A 20,061-nucleotide genomic window follows, 5' to 3' on the forward strand; every position below is an offset into this window, starting at 1 on the left:
ACACACCACAGGTTATTAAAATGTGTTTGCTGCCCTGGGCAGCAAGAAGGAAGGGTAGGCTATAAATTGAATCGATCAATTCATGATTAATGGAAACAGATTAGTTCTGCAAAATGAATCACTCATGCACTCTTTATCTGCATCAGGTATTTGTGAAAGCAGAATTTAGAAGTCTGGTGCAGAATATACACTCAGCTGCTGATCATTCCAGAACAATCTTAAAAAGCAAAAAAGAAAAACACTTCCATGCTCACAAAGCCTGGCTGTCTTGACTCAGGCCTTATTTTAGCATGTTATCACATGCCGTATTTGTGTAGGTGGCGGGTTGTGGGGAGGGGAAGGAGAGATAATCTGACTTCCATTCCATGGCAGCTGGGTCCATCTGTACTGATTACAGTGAATGGAAAGAATCATTGGTGCCTTTGTTTGCAATGCACACCTGCCGGTAGCAACTAGGCCTCTCCTAGACAAGCGAAAGCTCGATGAAAGGCCTTTTCATGGGATGATTCTGACCCCAAATAATTCTCCTGAAGTACACCTGCAAGTTCGTTCATTCATTTATATTTATCTAAGTCATTTCTAAAACCCTTAAGCGGTGTACAAAAAGCTAGAGCAACCAAAGACAACTTTTTACAGTATACATTTTTATTTACATATAAAGATGTTACATTAATACAGAATTGCTAATACATATACTGTAAAATAGTGTTAATTCCTTCTCTACCACTGAGCCACAGCCCTTTCCCTCAAAATAAAGTTGCTAGACCACATGGACCATAATTTAAATAGGAAGCTGCATTATACTGAGTGAGACTGTTGGCATATCTAACTCAGTATTCTCTTTCTCTTATAAAAAATAAATTATTGATTTTTCACACACACACACACATTTACAACCGTATATAATATATATAATAGACCGTAAATTACTTTAGCCATTGACTTCCCGTCCTCTCGTAGTTTCCATATTTACCCTTGAATGCTGCATATTTCATATATACTTTTCAATTCATCCATTTTAACCTATTTATCTAAATAATTAATCCTGTTACTTATATTTAAAATCCTGCTCGTGTTTTCATCTCACTTTAGTAGTTCTTTAAATACTCAATAAAAGGTCCCGTCCTCAATAAATTTCCTCGGGTTAAGTACTTAATTCACTCCGGAGGTCCGTTCTTAACCTGAAACTGTTCTTAACCTGAAGCACCACTTTAGCTACTGGGGCCTCCTGCTGCCGCTGCGCCACCGGAGCACGATTTCTGTTCTCATCCTGAAGCAAAGTTCTTAACCCGAGGTACTATTTCTGGGTTTGTAACCTAAAGCATATGTAACCTGAAGCGTATGTAACCTGAGGTACCACTGTACTCCACTCTGTGTTTTCTACACTGGCCGGCAGTGGCTTTCCAGGGTTTTGGAGAATGGTCTCGCCCAACGCTACCTGGACCTTCTATAGGCAAAGGAAGTGCTCTGTCCCTGAGACGCACCGCTTCCCAAAGACACCACTGTGTCAACAGTTGGCTTTCCATGCAGATGTGTGAGTAATTCTGCCCTGCATAGGACTTTCCAAAGCCGCTTCCCTCTCTCTCACCGCTTGCATTACAGCGCCCGTCTGGTGCACAAAGGCCTGTTGTTGCTGCATGCAGCCGAGTTAACCATTTTGCGGCTCCCGCAGTCTATAAACACTGCAGCCAACAAAGGCCCTTGTTTGAAACATCTGCCGTCGGCAGGGAGATGAGGAAGTGGCCATAATTTGCGGAGGGTTGGGGGCTGCCATTCCCAGGAGCGAGCTAATGGAGCCCCGAGCCATTCCCAGCTGCCGGCCGGCGTGTTTCATAGCCCGTGGGAAGCAGTGGTTGCAAAGGTCCAGCTGCAGGAAATTTCTGGCTTCAAATGAAAGCCACCTTGCAAAGGGCCTGCTCAGAGGTGGAGGCCGGCCCAGGGATGGTAAAGGGCAGGGAGTGAAAACCTGGGCGAGATCAAACCAAGCTGGCCAGAACTGCAGCTCCAGCATTTTGGCCTGTCTCTGTGAAACAGGAGAGGGGATCAAGCTGATTTCCCACTGCTATTTCCTGGAACAAAAGTGACTTGTTGCCAGCAGGGCCTTGTGAGATAAGAAATGAAGACTCCCTTCGTTGGATCAGCCAGCAAGGGGCCCCTTTCAGATGTCCTTTTTTTTTCTTTCAAAAAATTTATTGATTTTCCGAACAAAATTTTAAAACAGACAAACAAACAAACAAACATAAATCTCAACCGTCTTTAAACCAAACTTGCTAACATTGTTAAGTGACTTCCTCGTATCCCCCTGGTTGAATTTCAGTGTATATCATTTTAACGGTTTTCCAAAACCAATATTCTTATAAAATTAGCTTAATCACTTAACATCTTTTCCCCCCTTTCCAGCTCAGTATTAAACATATTAATTCATCACATTACCTATTTAAATCCTAAGCCTATCTATTATCTGCAAGCTTCTCCAATTAATTTAACTTAACATATTTGACTAAATAATCTTTAAATTTTGTCTATTCTTCGTGGTAATCCTCCTTCTTGTGGTCACAGACTCTTCCAGTCAGGTCAGCTAGCTCTGAAAGTCCATCATCTTCATTTCAGATGTCCTTTTGGTTGTGTGTTTCTGATTATTTGTGCTCATAATGTTATTGGGGTGGCTATATGCAACCTCTACCCTTTCAATGTTTGTTAGCACCTGCAAAGGTTTTGAATTGGACAGGCTGCTATGCTTCCAAGCAATGCATGTTCTTTCGCTTTCTGTTGAAATCCTGTATCTTTGCATACTCACAGGCAGATTTAGGCAGTGGTGTAGTGTGGATTGCAGGTGCCCAGGGTGGGGCAAGTTTTGCACCTCGGCTGACAGCTGGGGGGGGGGCACATGCCGGGGTGCAGGGGCATGCACGAAGTCCACAAGGCACATGGCTGTCAGCGCCGATGCTGCTGGTGATGGTGGCCACATGCCATCTTATCTTGGCAGCTGAATCTGGTTGCACCCCTCTCTCAGAATTTTGTGCCCAGGGCCACTGCCCCTCTACCTCCCCATTACACCACTGAATTTAGGCCAGCACAACAGGTTCTGTTGCACTGGACACCAAGCACAGAAGAAGAGGAGGAGTTTGGACTTGATACCCCACTTTATCACTACCCAAAGGAGTCTCAAAGCAGCTAACATTCTCCTTTCCCTTCCTCCCCCACAACAAACACTCCGTGACATGATTGAGGCTGAGAGACTTCAAAGAAGTGTGATTAGCCCAAGGTCACCCAGCAGCTGCATGTGGAGGAGCAGGGAATCGAACCCGGTTCACCAGATTACGAGTCTGCCGCTCTTAACCACTACACCACACTGGCTCTCCATAGGGGGTGCTGCAGGGCGTTGCAACTATGATGCAGTGAATTGAGCAGGATGGAAGGTGAGAGGTGGGAGCGGGGGCACGCAATTTTGTCCTTGCACAAGGGGCCGCTGAAATTTGAAAGACCAAAGTCCACCCAAATGTTCCGGTTTATTTTCTGTCCCGCTTTTTGTTGTGTTGCATTGCAAGAGTGCCCTTCCAGTGGGCCATTCAGATGCAGGGGATAGTAATTTAGGAAAACTAATGGGGTTGCAAATGGATTTTTTTCCTGGAAGGCAATTAATATGGAAATGAGCTCTAAACATCGCACAGATTCTGCTATATTTCCAGAAGTGGCTTTTATGACCTGTGGAAGCTTAAATATAACATGAAAATTAATAGGGAAACAGATGAATGCCAGGTGAATTTGTCCTAAGTGGCAAGAATGTGGTAACGTTGGGGAAGCAATGAATAACAACTAATAAAGCAGGATTAGGTGACTGATCGATTGAGTTTACTTATATGCCGCTTTTGCACAATGGGCTGTGCCCTAAGTGGCATACAACGAACAAGAACATAAAAATACAAATATACGAAATACAGAGCATGTCAGTGAATTCAAAACTGACAAAAAAACAACACCACAATTTGACAAACACAGAATTCAGTATTACAAAAACCCACAAAATATCTAGATTTAAGTACACAAATATGAAGCAAAGCAAGAGTTAGCTGACAATAAAGTTTATGGTACTGATCTTCCTGCACTCCGAGGAGACTGGCTTAAATACAGTTCAGAGGGGAGGGGTCCTCTTAGCAGGTTAGATGACATGCAATGGTACCTTGGTTCTGAAACTTAATCCTTTCCGGAAGTCCGTTCCAAAAACAAGGCGTGCTTTCCCATAGAAAGTAATGCAAAATGGATTAATCCGTTCCAGACTTTTAAAAACAACCCCCAAAAGAGCAATTTAACATGAATTTTACTATCTAACAAGCCCATTGACCCATAAAATGAAAGCAATAAACAATGTACTGCAGTCACACAATCAATCAATCAATCAATCAATCAGTCAGTAGCTGAACAGGGTTCCACACCATCACAAAAAAAATAGCAGCAAAAACAAAAACGCAAAATAGCAAAAACAGACAGGCCTCAGCATAACACTCAAAACGGAAGTGTGGCACTCAAATCAGAAGCGTAACACTCAAAACGGACCACGTTCAGCTTCCAAAAAAAGTTCGCAAACCGGAACACTTACTTCTGGATTTGCAGTGTTTGGGTTCCAAGGTGTTTGAGTACCAAGGCGTTTGAGAACCAAGGCACCACTGTACAGCTAAATCCCAAATTCTTACTTCAGAGGAGGCTGGCATCAGTGAAAGGCATATGATGGCCAATGTCTGCCCCAGCCTCCTGGAAGTATCAGCTGGGGTGCAGTTCTTATTGTGGGCAGTCCAGTATGAATACGCCACTAATGCATGTTGTGCCAATGACATGTTGTAGAAGGCACTTTCAAAACATTGCCTGCCCCCCCCCCCAGCCTTAGTCCAGCATTCTGCCTCTTCCATCTGTAGCCAGCCAAGAGGTGGCTGAATATTTTTGCCCTGAGCTTCCCTGGTTGCAGAACTAGGGATTTTCGTTTCTTTCCCCACCCAGCGAGTCTAGATTTTGTGAAGGATATGGAGCTATTCCATTTAGGCAGATTAAAATCTCCGAGAATGAGTCTTGGCAAAAAAAGAAAAAAGGGGAAAAAACCACCTTTGTTAATACAAATCAAATTATCCTTTCTGTTCTTTTCTGTTCCCCTGCTATCTCGAGTTTGGATTATCAAGCGCGATACAAGAGATAATAACATCCTTATAGCATAATCGCATTAGAGGCATTTGTGGGAAGCAGAGCGGAACCCAAAGTTACAATGAGGCTAAATAACGGGATTACTGGACAAAGGCACAATAATAGCAGATTTTAATCTGCCCACCCCCTCCGACTGCCCAAGATGTGGGCAGAGACACAGCAGCCGCAACTGCTTAGGAGGAATGTGGGGAGGAATGGATCTGCCATTTTTGGTCTCCCTCTCTCTCTCATTTCCCCCAAGTTTAAATTCAATTTGCCACATTGCTGCATCGAATTACGATTTATTTGTCATGAAAATAAACCAGCAATGTAGAGTACATGTCTGCATGCAGTTTTGCCCAGTGCAATGCATTTGGGTTTGTTAATTTCAGCAGTATGTGTAAGGGCTGCTGGTTTTCCATTAAGATGGGGAGAGAGAGAAAAGGTAGCTCTCCGGATGTCGCTGGATTCGAACTCCTGACATCCATGACCATTGATCAGGCTGGTTGAGGCTGATGGGGCTTGGAGTCTGACAAGATCTGTAGGGCAGTCCACACGTGTGTGTGTGTGTGTGTGTGTGTGTGTGTGTATGGTTGGCTTCTAGGTTTTGCTATCATAAAACAGAATAAATAAAAAACTGGGCTTATTACACCATTTACAGTGATACCTTGGTTCTCAAACACCTTGGTTCTCAAACAACTTGGAACCCAAACACTGCAAAGTGTTCCAGTTTGCGAACTTTTTTCAGAAGTCGAACGTGCTCTGCTTTGAGTGTTATGCTTCCGATTTGAGTGCCACACTTCCGTTTGGAGGTTTGTCTGTCTTTGCTATTTATTTTGCGTTTTTGTGGCTCTTTTGTGTGGAACCCAGTTCAGCTACTGATTGATTGTGTGACTGCAGTACATTATTTATTGCTTTCATTTTATGGATCAATGGGCTCATTAGATAGTAAAATTCATGTTAAATTGCTGTTTTGGAGGTTGTTTTTAAAAGCCTGGAACAGATTAATCCATTTTGCATTACTTCCTATAGGAAAGTGTGCCTTGGTTTTGGAACGCTTTGGTTTTAGAATGGACTTCTAGAATGGATTAAGTTTGAGAACCAAGGTACCACTGTATATAATGCAGAATTTAGGGTCCAGTCCTTTAACTCTGATGTCTTCTTGGCTGCCTGGGTGAAGAATGTGTGTGTGCATGTGTGTGTGTGTGCAGAATCTAGGTAAAGGGAAAGGGCCCCGACCATTAGGTCCAGTCGTGGCCGACTCTGGGGTTGCAGCGCTCATCTCGCTTTATTGGCCGAGGGAGCCAGCGTACAGCTTCCAGGTCATGTGGCCAGCATGATTAAACAGCTTCTGGCGAACCAGGGCAGCGCACGGAAACACCGTTTACCTTCCCGCTGGAGTGGTACCTATTTATCTACTTGCACTTTGATGTGCTTTCAAACTGCTAGGTTGGCAGGAGCAGAGACCGAGCAACGGGAGCTCACCCCGTTGCGGGGATTCGAACCGCCGACCTTCTGAGCAGCAAGTCTTAGGCTCTGTGGTTTAACCCACAGCGCCATCCGCGTGTGTGCAGAATCTAGCCTACTGTAAAAGTTTCAATTTACATGTATTGCTTTGTCCGCTTTTGTCTCTGGCCCTGCCCACCACTGGCACCCAGCCCTTGGAACATTGCCTAGAAGGGAATGTGGCCTGCGGGCTGAAAAAGTTTCCTCACACCTGATACACTACAGTGCCTTGAATCTGTGTACAGTGGTACCTCGGATTAAGTACTTAATTCATTCCGGAGGTCCGTTCTTAACCTGAAACTGTTCTTAACCTGAAGCACCACTTTAGCTAATGGGGCCTCCCGAAGCCGCTGCGCCGCCGGAGCATGATTTCTGTTCTCATCCTGAAGCAAAGTTCTGGGTTAGCAGAGTCTGTAACCTGAAGAGGGCTTTTAAACAGCCCCTGTGCTTTGGCCATGTGTGTGTTCCCATCTGGGGAGCAGCCCAAATGTGCAGAATGGAACCCTCTGCTCCCAAGTGGATTAAAACATTACATTTGCCCCTGAATAAGTGTGGGGCCGGGTTGTCCCTTGACCAATCCAACATCCCAGATCAGGCCACAGATTGTGAACCGGGGAACATGCAGAGTCCTCCTGAATCACTTGAGAGCTACTGCCTCATGGAATCTTTAGGAGAAGAAGCTCACTGCTACTGGGTGAAAATTCACCTCTACTGGGCAGATCACTTCAGCATTTTGCTGAGGTGGCAGAGAGGTTCCCTGCTCTCATCATCTCAGCTTCCCTGCTGTCTGCTAACCCTCCGCCTTAAGCTTCTCCTTGCTCCCATCTGCGCCTCGACAGCTTTCCTACTTACAGATATTCTTGCTCCGGTTCATCAGCCTCACCCTCCTGATGAACCTTAGGGGGCCTGGAAATCATCTGAAAAGGATTATAAACCAGCCATTACTAGTGAAAAAGCTCACACCTCACAAAAACAGACTCAGCACGGGGATTGTTTGATTGTGGTTGGTGGAGCAAACTTTCATCGTGCTCGTATCAATAGGCGAGAGTAGAGATGGGCAACTGAACTCCAAAGCACAGCTAAGACCAGGGAGCATTTCAGATGCAGTCATGATATTCAGTTGCTCCTATCTTTCTCCATTCCCCTCCCCTCGGCCTGCTAGTTTTGGGCCCCCTGCCATATGGAGACAGGGTACTATCACTGCCTGCACTTTCCAGAAATATCTGGAGACATTTTTGTTCTGACAGACTTTCGCACCTAAAATGGGTATGCCTCTTCCACGGAGGTCTACTTGGTATTGCTTTTAAATTTATCTGCTGTTATTAACTGTGTTGTTTTAAACCGTTTTTTAGCTTTTTATTGCATTTTGTCCATTGGCTTGAGATGTGTGTGTGTGTGTGTGTAAGGTGATTATAAATAAATAAAACTTAGGGGAGGGCTTAAGAGAATGGGGCTCTCTTTCCATCTTAGTGTTTCAGAACAAATGCAATTATTTCTCAGGAACATCTATATTTCTAGGTAACTCGCTGGTTCTACGTGATAAATGGCTTTCATTACAAACCATTTAATAGATCTGCATCTTAGTTGTGGGTGTTATATATTTCTATTATTTGTTTTCTTCATTGTTATTATTGTTTATCATCATTAATAACCACTTAGGTTTGACTCTTCTGTTGCAAAGATACAAGACAAGGTTCTGACAGTAGTCTCCTCAGATATAGTCCAGATTCAGGCCCATAGACAGGGAATCTGTGGCCCTCCAGATGTGGGAACCCAAGTTCTATTGGTCCTTCCAAAGACCAAAGGTCAAGATTGTTGAGTATGTCATACAGAAACATCTGGAGGGCCACAGCCCACAGGTTCCTCATTCCCATTCCAGCTGTTTCCTCCACAGGAGCTGCAGGTGGGCGCTGGAACTGGCCCATGTGAATGTCAATGCATAGAAACAGCTGGTCTGTGGGTCATCAGCCTAGTTCAGCCTTGACCTAGTTGCAATGCTGGTTCTGTGAAGAGCATGGAGGCTGCTGCTGGAATTGTTTCTCCTACTTGCTTTGTTGAGTCTGTTGATCTAGTGGGCTTTGTCTCCCTGAAGAGAAAGCGCCCTCTAGTGTCTCGGTTTAGGGACATCACGAACACCCTCCCCCATAAACAATGTCTAATTTTGGGAACACAATTGGGTGAGAGGACCATAGTTAGCTTCCAAAAACAGAGGTGCTGGGGCTTAACTTCTGCCTAGAAGTCTTGATTCCCTAATTCCAGTGTATGGCTTGGGGACTTGTGGGTGGAGTGGCAGGCCTCATCTTATCCGGAGGCTAGAGAAAGCTGCTCTGCATGCGGTCAGATACACTATTATTAGTTGTTGTTGTTGTTATTATTTTTGATACCACCCTTCATCTGAAGACCACAGGGTGGTTTACAATATAAAAACACAAAAATGCATACCATTGTAACAAACAAACAGCCAAAAACTGCCCCCCCCCCCAGTATTACATGTCCTGGCACTAAACACAGGTATATTCTCCTATTCTGTGTTCCTCTAGTTTTGCGACAGAGAAAACCCTTTTCACTGTCTGCTTTCTCCATGCCATGCATAATTTCCCATCTCTTCTTTTCTCTAAACTAGGGATGTCCAACCAGTAGATCGTGATCTACCAGTAGATCCCCAGCTGATCCTGGTAGTTCACGGGATCCTTATCGTGTACAAAAAGTTACCGTATGTGGGAAAAAACTTAAAAAGCTCTGTGCAATCCTCCCCCCCAAAAGCTCAACAACTCTGGGTACTTCCCTCCTAAAAAAGCTCAATCCACCCACCCCACACACTCTCTTCCTCCCTCCAATGACAATGGGTAAATCACTGCCAGTTTTTTTATACTGGGAGTAGATCAGCCCCTTGGGAGTTGGATATGCCTGCTCTAAGCCAAGAAGGCCCAAACCTTGCAACCCTTCTTCATAGCTCTGCTCCATTGCTGACCTGTGAAGGAAGGAGAGCACCATGCCCATTGCTGTATGTGAACAGAGAGTGAGGCATCCAGAAAACAACTCTAATTGAGCTTTGCATTCCCCCCCCCCCTGTAGCTGCAGAACCCGTATGTGGGGCTGAACAGAAACCATGAAGAACCAGAGAGGCGTGAGCTGCAGAGAAGCATGAATGTTCTTCCTGCTGTGCAACTCCTTTGAGATATCTTCATGCCTTTCAGAGGCTAGATCTGGGGGACCACACCAAGGTCTGAACACCAATATTCAAGCACAATAACCGACAGGAATTCAGAGCTACGAAGGTAAGGCATAGTTATGTTCACTGTCTATTCAACACAGCAACTTTTAATCTGTGTTGCTGCAAATGATGGGCTGATGTGTAGAGTGGATGCTTGGGTTGCAAACATGATCCGTGCGGGATGCATGTACGCAACCTGCAGCATTTGCAACCTGCAGCTGTGTGTCTGCACACATGTGGGTTGCAATTTGGTGCTTCTGTGCATGCACAAAGTGCGATTAGCGCTTCGGCACATGTGCGACCGCCAAAACCCGGAATCAACCTATTCCAGTACTTCTGGGTTTCGGCAGTCCGTAACCCGAAAAAACACAACCTGAAGCGTCTGTAACCCGAGGTATGACTATACAATTAAGTTGTTTCTTCAGGGGGAAAGTACATTAAGAATCAACCCCCTCCCCCTGCCAAAATGCTGCAGAGGAGCATTGGGAGCATTGCTCTGTTGGCTAAGCTCAATGCACCTTGCCACCAGCCACTGGCAGGGTTTGCTTGACACAATGAGCCATGATTCAATGTGCTGCTCAGACTAACCATGGCTTGTCATACTGCCTGAACATGATACAAGGAACAAGGCAGAAATCAAAGAACAGACCTTGGTTTGTTTCTGGCTTGCTTCATGTGGTTTGTTTGTAGCAAGCAGCTAACCACGGTCCAGGTTAGGATCACAGGAAGGATGCCTAGGCCCAGTCAGATCACTGGTCCATCAAGCTCAGCACTGTCTCTACCTCTGCCCGGCAGTGGCTCTCCAGGGTTTCAGGCAGGGAATCTTTTACAGAATCATAGACTTGGAAGGGATCTTTCCCAGCCTTTTGTGGGGCTTGAACCTGGGGCCTTCTGCATGCAAAGCAGATGCTCTACCCCTGAGCTAGGGTCATTTCCTAACAAGCGAGCCATGGGGAGTGAGAAGTCATATGGGCATGGTAGCAGAGCCACTGAAAATTAAACCATGGTTTAAGACAAACCTTGGTTTATTGTGTGAATGAGGCCATTGGGAATGAGGTGTGTGCCCTGGAACATAGAACCCAGGATACTCCGCAATATACAAGGGTTCCTCTGCAATGTGTTCAGTTCCCCTGAGAGCTGGCAGCTTAAAAAACACCACAACCTTTGTGTTAAACTATACCGGGGTTTTTGTTTTAAAGGGTTGACTGATATATTTAGCACTGGAATGCTAAATAGCTCACTGAGCTCAAGGGGTCTTATTTCCCAGTGAGTATTTCCCAGTGATTTCTTTCAGCTTCTGCCTTCTGGAAAGAAGGTACAGGGTTATAAAGACTAGGACTAGCCGCCTGAGAAACAGTTTCTACCCAAATGCAATTTTGGTTTTAAACGCATTGTAAGGAGTCTGTATGAGAGTATATTGTATTTAAAAATGGGGTATCTGAGTTTTTAGGGGGCTAACCAGGTTGGGATAGCTGGGATAGCAGGCTTGTTGGGTTTTGAATGTCTTACGTAGATTTTTCAATTTCGTTGTTCTGTATGGGACAATGACAATAAAGATTATCATATCGTAAATAATTTAGCAGATGATTTAGCTCCTAGGTAGGCAAACTAAGGCCCGGGGGTCGAATCAGGCTCAATCGCCTTCTAAATCCGGCCCACGGATGGTCCGGGAATCAGCATGTTTTTACATGAGTAGAAGGTGTCCTTTTATTTAAAATGTATCTCTGGGTTATTTGTGGGGGATAGGAATTCATTCATTCCCCCCCCCCAAATATATATATATTTGAGGCCCCCATAAGGTCTGAGGGACAGTGGACCGGCCCCTTGCTGAAAAGGTTTACTGACCCCTGATTTAGCTGCATTCACTTAAACAATTTAAATTGTATCGTCACCAAATACCTTAGTGGGGTGCTTTTTCAGGTACCGATGGAAGAGTAAAAGAATGCTGTTAACAATAGCTGCTACTTATTTTTTAGGAAGATTTCCCCTTCCCCTTTCATTCTCTGTTAGTGTAATAAACCACAGCCAAGTTGCCACCCTCGCCCCCCGTTAAGCAGCTGAAGGTTTAGTGCATTTATCTACTAATTAAACAACTTAAAAGCATGCAGAGGCACACAGACACATACTTAAATAAATGTGTGAAATTCAATAAAAGTGGCAAGGCACACACTGCTCCAAACCAACAGCTTGGTGCTAAAGCTCATTTCAAATTTTCAACCGGCTGCAGCAAACTCTTGAGCTGCTTTGGAAGGTGTCACAACACCTAAGAGCGGATGCAGCCATCAGCTGCCAATTGGGAGTGACAGCAGAATGGCTTAATCCTTGGGACAGTCTGTCTATTTTGAAACACATTTCGCATTGGAATAAGGTCACTGGAAAGCAACAGGCTCTGGAGCATTTAAAGTCGAAACCAAGCACCCCGTTTAGAGGAGGAGGAGGAGGAGGAGGAGGAGGAGGGGAAAAAAGAGGCTCCAGGCAGCTCATATTTTCAGCACATCTCACTGGCATTTGGAGAAGCTGCTTTTTATTGTTGTTATTATGGCTTATAAAAACATTCCTCTGTACATGCTTGCAACAACAGAAAGTTCATTTTTATAATTGCCAAAGCTAAGTCCCCAGGGGCCTTCTCAGCATGTCATATAAACTCTTCTCTTCAGGGTTTTACATAAAAATAGCCGTAAACTCTTTTTTCTGTACAGAACTTGTCAGTTGATGGGGGTGGAAGGGCATTTAAGGGAAAAGTGACATATAGCAAAGAACACCCCGTCAACCTCCTCCTTCCCTCCTCCACAACATCTATTCCAATTTGTCCTAATGTCCTTATAATATGCATTTCCCTGCATCAGTGGCAACAAATGCATGGGGGAATGAATGACATACTGATGTCAGGAGATGGAGCGAGTTGAATAAGTGGCAAGCAGTGTGGGAGAGGGACTCAGCTCTGAGATGTCGGTTTTGGGGAACACCTAGGCCAGCTGCAAAGCGCCCCGCAAGATCCAAATACCAGCTGATTGTCAGGTCTTGCAATGTGCTCTGAAAGGCACCTTGTGGGCTGTGCATCAAAGCCATGCAGGCAAAAAAATTAAAATCACCTGATGTCATTATGGCATCAGTTGATTGACAAGTGGATGGGGAAAGTAATGACCTGACCAGATCCAGTTCCTTACCTCTGCTTTATTGCTTTCAAAGTCAGCCAACCCACTGTGCCCAATTTTTACAACACCTTAAGCGGCACAGATTTGCAGGATGACCTAACTAGGAATTGTCTGCATTGCATCCGATTGCTGTTGCTCCCTATTCTCCTCAGAGCAACCAGAAGCTTTGTTTGTATGATTCTGCACTTATATTGGCAACTGAAGCTGCAGTAGTGCAATTAAACAGCTTGTTATTATACAGAGGGTTGTACACTCAGTGGCTCTGGATTTCTTGCCGGATGCATTTTTTTCTTCTCCTGCTGGAAGAAACTGAGATTTCTTCCTCAAGCACAAAAGAATGAGCTGTAGAGTGTTGAATTGTAAAAACAAACAAGCAAAAGTCTGCTGCAGGAAGGGCTGGGAGTCTATAATGAAGGCAACACAAAAATTGGATCTGAAATGCATTTCCCCACTTTAAATACCCCCTCCAAAGCCTGCACACCTCTCTGTTAAAAAACTTATCTTTGGGGAGGTGTCCCCCCCCCCCCCAAATGTCTATTTTTGAAATAGAAAACTGTATACGTGTTTTCATGTTTAATCTATTTTGGTAGTGCTGAAATAAAAAAAATCTTTTCAGAGAATCCTCCCTTCCCATAATGAAATTGGACCCCCATCCAAAGAACGATTGTCACACTAAATCAATAGGATGGGGGGGGGGGTGAAGCAAGCAGGGAAAAAGGCTGGGCTCACCATACTGCCTTCCCTGCGCCCCACCCCCACTCCAGCAAGTGGCAAAGTTCTCCTGGAACTGTTTTTTGTTTTACTCTGGGAAGCCTGGCCAGCAGGCAGAGTTCTGGTGCTGCTTTTAAACCCTGTGCAGTGCTGGGGGCACAGCACCAACAAAGAACTGCAGCTGTTTAGTCCTTTGGTTAAGTCCCTTAGACAAGTAATAGCTGCACTTAAAGTATTATTGAAACCAACAGAACAATATGCTTGTGTGCAAGTACAATAAGCTCTAAGAGTTGTGCACTTCTTTTTGCTTTGAGGTAATTTGCTACAAAAACTAAACGGGGTTAATTTGAACTTGATTCCACGTAACTAAGGGCCCCTATGGGGGGGGGCGGGGAGGCTGGGTTTTTGTTGGGCATATTCTGCAACGTGTCATTGACTCAATAATAGTGCATTAACAGTGGGGTTTATACTTGCCTCTCCACACATCATTCTGTTTTATCTGTCGTTCTGTGGTGGTCATTATTGCCATCTGCCGGGGCACTCTTTTGCTATTCTGCAAAAAAAGCTGGACACCCCAGCACCGCCCTACCCACCCCCAGGAACATTGGTGACATGAAAAATTACAGCAGGCAGTTACAGAACATGCATGGATTAGAAACTAAGCAGTATGTCCATCCTGAAGCTTGCAAATGGTATCAAAAGTGGGATTCTGTATTCATCTCTCTCTCTCTCCATACTGCTGCTCCGTGCCTTATTATTGCTATGGAATCAGAAAGCTGATGTGTGACTTTGGGGTCACCCTCTGTGTTTCGGAAGACAAAGCTTGCTAACTATGGGGTCAGCAATGCATTGCAAAACCAACAGCGCTATTTTGACCTTGAAGAAGCGCTGCCACCCATATCCACGTGCGTGCGTGAATAGATTAAGGGCAGGAGTGGTCTTCCCATTGACTATTGCTTAGCTAGCTGAAAATCCAAATGCATTATAGACAACGTGCAATGTGGGGTGGGGAACCACCTAAGTGCATAAAAAGAAACCTGCTGGATCAGGCCAATGACCCATTTAGTGCAGCATCCTGTTTCCACAGTGGCCAACCACATGCTTATGAGAAGCCCCCAAGCATGAGCGCAACAGCACTCTCCCCTCCTGAGGTTTCCAGCAACTGGTATTCAGAGACGTACTGCCTCTCACTGTGTAGACACAGCATCACCATCATGGCTAGTAGCCACCTAGAGTGTCCTTTAGCAGCAAAATTGAACAGGAAACATCTAGTGTCCTTGGAGATCCTCACACAGAGATTGCTGGGAACTGAAACTGTGTGTCAGTTTTTGCGTCGTTTGCCGGGCATCCAGTCTCTGCCTTTGCGCCACAACTGCTACCTCCTCTTTCGCATGCAAGCCTCCAGCCTTCCCAGCTCTTCATAGGACCGGTAGAAAATGTCAAAGTCTTTGGCACCCCAGCTCTTCCAGGCGGCCAAACACCACTCTGTGGCCTCATTCTTGAAGCAGCACACAACTGTGTCCTTGGCCAGCACAGCAGCATCCACCAGTGTCCTGGGGAACCCAGAAAAAAAGAAGTTTCTTTTTAAAAGAAAAAAAAAATAGAAGCCACAAGTTTTCTTTTGCACAGTGTATATTGCAAGGATATTTTTAAAAAAAGTTATAGCAAGTTTTTAGCTCTTCTGGGGCAGGTTTGAGGAACCTCCAGATGTTGCTAAACTAAGTCCAGTCATTCCTGGCCATCAGCCACACTGATGGGAGTTGAAGTCCAGCAATATCTGGAGGGACAAAAGTCCCCCACATCTCTTTTAGGGTGTGGGCAAATCCTGCACCAATTTTTATATGCCAAAAAAGGCAGCTAAACAACATTTTCAGGTAGGAGGGATGGTGCTTCCGTGTCTTGCGTAGCTCCTCATTGCCCCTCTCTTCCTAACTAGCTAATTTGGAATAGAAGAAGAAGAGGAGTTTGGATTTGATATCCTGCCTTTCACTCCCTTTAAGGAGTCTCAAAGCGGCTAACATTCTCCTTTCCCTTCCTCCCCCACAACAAACACTCTGTGAGGTGACTGGGGCTGAGAGACTTCAGAGAAGTGTGACTAGCCCAAGGTCACCCAGCAGCTGCATGTGGAGGAGCAGAGACGCGAACCCGGTTCCCCAGATTACAAGACTACCGCTCTCAACCACTACACCACACTGGCTCTCATATGATAATAACTTATATGAGGGTGTTAAAAAAAAAAAGGCAGAATAAATTATGCAAAATGAAGGGAGATAATGCAAGCCTGCTCAATTTAATTATTGAAGAATTATGCTCTTCTCGAACAGAGAAGCCTTTCAATCTTCACCATTCTACCCTTGCAGAAATATAGAAACGTAAGTCTTTTAAGCCTATTTATTTAACAGATTTATATCTTGCCTTGGTATACATGCATCCCTTCTCCCAAGTTGCTCCAGGCTTGCTTTAGTTTTTGAGTTGTTGTGAAGAGCACATTACCACCTTTCCCTTCGCCTGCCTGAAGTGAACTTCCTTCACCTTCATACCAGTGAAAGAGGTTTGCAGGATCTAGCAGCAGGCTGAGAGCAATGCTGTGTTTGGTCTGATCCTGCTCGTGAGCAAAGGAAGAGAAGGTGCTTGCCTGTGCACATGCCTCTTCTGAACTGCTCCTTGATTCTCTCCCAGAGATACCGCTAACAAGTAGAAATGTCGGCGATTGAACTGGGCTCTCTGTGCCTGCCATGTGCAGAGCGGCAGGTCTTTCCAAAATTGTCCCCTGCCACCTCCCCCTTCCCCATTCATCCTTACCCATAAGGGGCCAGCTCTGCCGCCTTCAGAACCGCTATGACTCTCCCCCGCTGAGAGATGGCTTCCTTCTCCAAGCCGATCACAATGATATCTCCGCCTCGCCTGGAAAGGGAAAGCAGGAGGATTTCCGTTACATGCAGCTCGGCGGGGGGCTGATTCAAAGGCAAGGAAAATGCCGACGTTTGAAAAGTTCCTTCTGGGAGTGTGTGGATGCCTTGGAGCGGCCAAAGCAGCAGTCTTCCAAAAGGCCACGGAGAAAACCTGAACTCCTGAAAATGGCAGGATTCTTAGAAGATCATAGAAGTCTGTCAGGCTTTGCGGAGGAGCAAAAACATACCCAGGGTGTTTGTATACAGCCTCCAATCTCTGTGGCCTTGAAGAGCTGTTCAAGCCAAGCTGGTAGGAAGCGCAAGGAAGATGTAGTTCAAAAGCCTGGGAGGCTATTAGAAAGCAGGGAGAAATTCAACTTGGGTTTCACCTGAAGCTGAATCTATTAGATGTCAATTTCCCGAAACAGTATGGGAACTGAAAGACAGCTATCCTTTTCACTTTCTCAGTTTTTGCTATGTGGCTTCCCAGCCAAAGAATTGTTTACAAAAATGCACATACTGGGGGGAATTGTGCATAAAAGGCCAATGTGGTGTAGTGGTTAGAGTGCCACACTATGACCTGGGAGAACCGGGTTCAAATCCCCACTTGGCCACGAAGCTCACTGGGTAGCCTTGGGACAGCCATTCTCTCTCTGCCTAGCCTACTCTCACAAGGCTGTTGTGGGGAAGAAACCACATACGCCACCTTGAGCCCTTTGGAGGGTGCAGATTTCACCAAATATGCTGGTGGAAACCACACACACACTCACAGAGACAGAGATGGAGATGAAGTATATTATGGAAAACTGCTTCCAAAAATGTGTACATTCTTCAAAACTGCATATAAACTGTGTTATTTAGGATAATTTCATCCTAACTTGTTGAATTTTCATGTGATTTATTATTATTATTTCTTGAATTTATATACCGCCCTATACCTGGGTGTCTCAGGGTGGTTCACAGAATAAAATCCAAGATATAAAACCACAAAATACCTAATAAGAATAAAAACAGCAACCCGATACCACCACCCCCCCACAAAAAACATATTTTTAAATGGCATAGGAGGTAAATCAGATCAACCAAAGGCCTGGTTAAAAAGGAACATTTTGCCTGGCGCCTAAAGGTGTATAACAGGCATAGGCAAACTCGGCCCTCCAGATGTTTTGAGACTACAATTCCCATCATCCCTGACCACTGGTCCTGTTAGCTAGGGATGATGGGAGTTGTAGTCCCAAAACATCGGGAGGGCTGAGTTTGCCTATGCCTAGTGTATAATGAAGGCGCCAGGTGAACTTTCCAAAAAATTTGATTATTTTTTTTTAAATGCAAACGGTGGCAAAATGTGGAGAACTGAATTTCTGACTGGAAAAATGAGAAGCAGGGAAGACAAGTCAGGATGTCAGCGTGGATCCTGAACCTCAAACGTGAAGGTATTCAAATCTTTACAAGAGAGAGAGGCTTCCAATGCAATTTACCTGGGAATCCAGAGGAGGTCTTTCACAGGTAGGATCCTTACAGCCTGGAGGCAGCCAGCGTGGGTGCTGGCTGGTTCCAAATCACTCTCAGGCCCCTCGCAGGGAGTCTTAGGCTCCTGCGTCTTGTCAGGCTCCTCACAGTCTGTCGAGAAAGGAGTGCTGGAATAGCTTGCAGGGGAGCTCGGCATGCTTGAGGCAGACCTCATCAAGCGGTTGACCGATGAGGAGGATAAAGAGGACACAGAGCAATAGTCCGTCAAGGAGTCCTGGTGGTTTAATATCTGGATGCCCTGCTCTTGGCTGCAGAGGATCCCCACATCAGCCGAAGCATTGCTCCCGGGCTCCGGGCTCCTGTCTGTAGCCAGCTCAGCAGGGATCAAGGCCGAGGGCTGCTGAATGGTGAACATGTCCCTCAAGGGGCTGCAGTCCCCGCAGAAGTACCTTGCGCACAGCTGGTAAGTGGCCGTGTAATACATAACTAGGAGATTGGTTGCGTCGTCCAGGCACCAGGCCACTTCCTCTCCGTTGCACTCTGAGCTGCACACAATGGACACAACCGTGGACGGCGGTTCGTAGGGCTCCAGCCTCCTGGCAATCTCCATACTTGCACAGTCTATGATGAGGATCCCAGGGCCGTTGCTGTACCAAACTTCGGCTCCATTGTTTGCCGTCTCCATCGCTTTCACGGGGTAAGGGTTCTGGCGGGGGTCATCGTCGCTGATCTTGAAGGTGGAGCGGTTGGCCGTGTGGGAGCAGAGGTAGCAGCAGCCGTCCTCAGGGATACCGTGTGGTGCTTGGAAAACAGCTATCAGTCCGTCTGATAAACCAGCCATGACAAGGTAGGCATTCTAAAAAGGCAGGAGAGTTGTTTGCTTTTTTTAAAGGACTTTTTTTTGGGTAGGGGCCCAGTAAATTAGAATTCTAGATTCCCAACCTTGATACAGTGTTATAAGAAATATAGCAACAACGCCATTGTATTTAAGCAGGGGAATTCATGAAGCTCTTGCTAGACGCATTAACGTTTCCAGGGGCAGGTAAAAATTCCAGGTTTCCTATTTGTAAAATGTATCCGTTAATCCATTCACTTTTGTTAGCGACGCAGCAAAAACTCTGCAGGGTTCTGATTGCTTTAGCTGATCTATCCACCCTACAGCGAAACAATTATATTTCCTTAATCAGTGTAACAATGTAAACAGATGAGCAAAGTGCATTTTAGAAAGGTAACTGTCGGAGGGGGGGGGGATGGACAGTTCCCCCTCCTCCTGCCCAGCATTTACCTTTCTAAAATGCCATTTGCTCATCTGTTTACATTGTTCAATTATTAGGCTCCATCCTGCAGGCCAACATTGGCAGCAGGGAGAGATCAGGCGATGGGGAGGCAAGAAAGATGTGCTTTGCCTGCAAAGAAACAAGGCTGTTTGATTCGGCTGTGCGTGCCTGTTCCCAACAAGGAATAGGTTTGTGAAGCCAAATTCAGCAGGATTTAACCTCCTCCATGTCAGCTGATGAGCAGGGGAGTGAATTCCTGCTGCTCTGGCTGCAAGTGCGTATCTTCTTCTGGGAACAGGTGTGTGCAGATAAGGCAGAACTGAACTCCACCTTCCCACCCATCAGCTGATGGCATGAGGACAGCTGCTTGACAAATGGTGAGGTCTGGGGAAAATGGCCTCACAGGCAAGTGGACCCTCTGCCAGGCCAATATCAGCCTGCAGGCTGAAGGTTCCCCACCCATGGGATAGAGAGCTGTCTACAGAACTACATTTTTCATCAGCCAAGATCCAATAATATGTATCTCGCAACACCAGAGACCTTTTAAGAGTTTTGACTGGTTACCAATGTAAGCAGATTCCAGCTAGTTTAATTGCTAATTGGTGGAAACATGTAAAATAAGTTGGGGCACTGCAGGAAAATGCTCATATTTTTGCAGGCATGGGAGT

General features: G+C 45.5%; 1 protein-coding gene across 3 annotated transcripts in view; it reads right to left on the reverse strand.

The window, feature by feature from the left end:
* Positions 1–12,372: 12,372 nt before the first annotated feature.
* Positions 12,373–20,061, reverse strand: part of LRRK1 (leucine rich repeat kinase 1) — an 84,491-nt gene continuing 76,802 nt past the window's right edge. For all 3 annotated transcript variants that reach the window (XM_083411756.1, XM_083411757.1, XM_083411758.1), the window contains 3 exons: positions 18,125–18,972; positions 16,558–16,659; positions 12,373–15,308 (listed from right to left, as the gene is read on the reverse strand). In XM_083411756.1, the coding sequence (XP_083267882.1) occupies positions 15,131–15,308; positions 16,558–16,659; positions 18,125–18,972 (1,128 nt within the window). In that variant the 3' untranslated portion in view covers positions 12,373–15,130. The remainder of the gene's footprint in view (positions 15,309–16,557; positions 16,660–18,124; positions 18,973–20,061) is intronic.

This window comes from Podarcis tiliguerta, assembly GCF_965153285.1.
Source record: "Podarcis tiliguerta genome assembly, chromosome: 14".
NCBI classification, from domain to species: domain Eukaryota; kingdom Metazoa; phylum Chordata; class Lepidosauria; order Squamata; family Lacertidae; genus Podarcis; species Podarcis tiliguerta.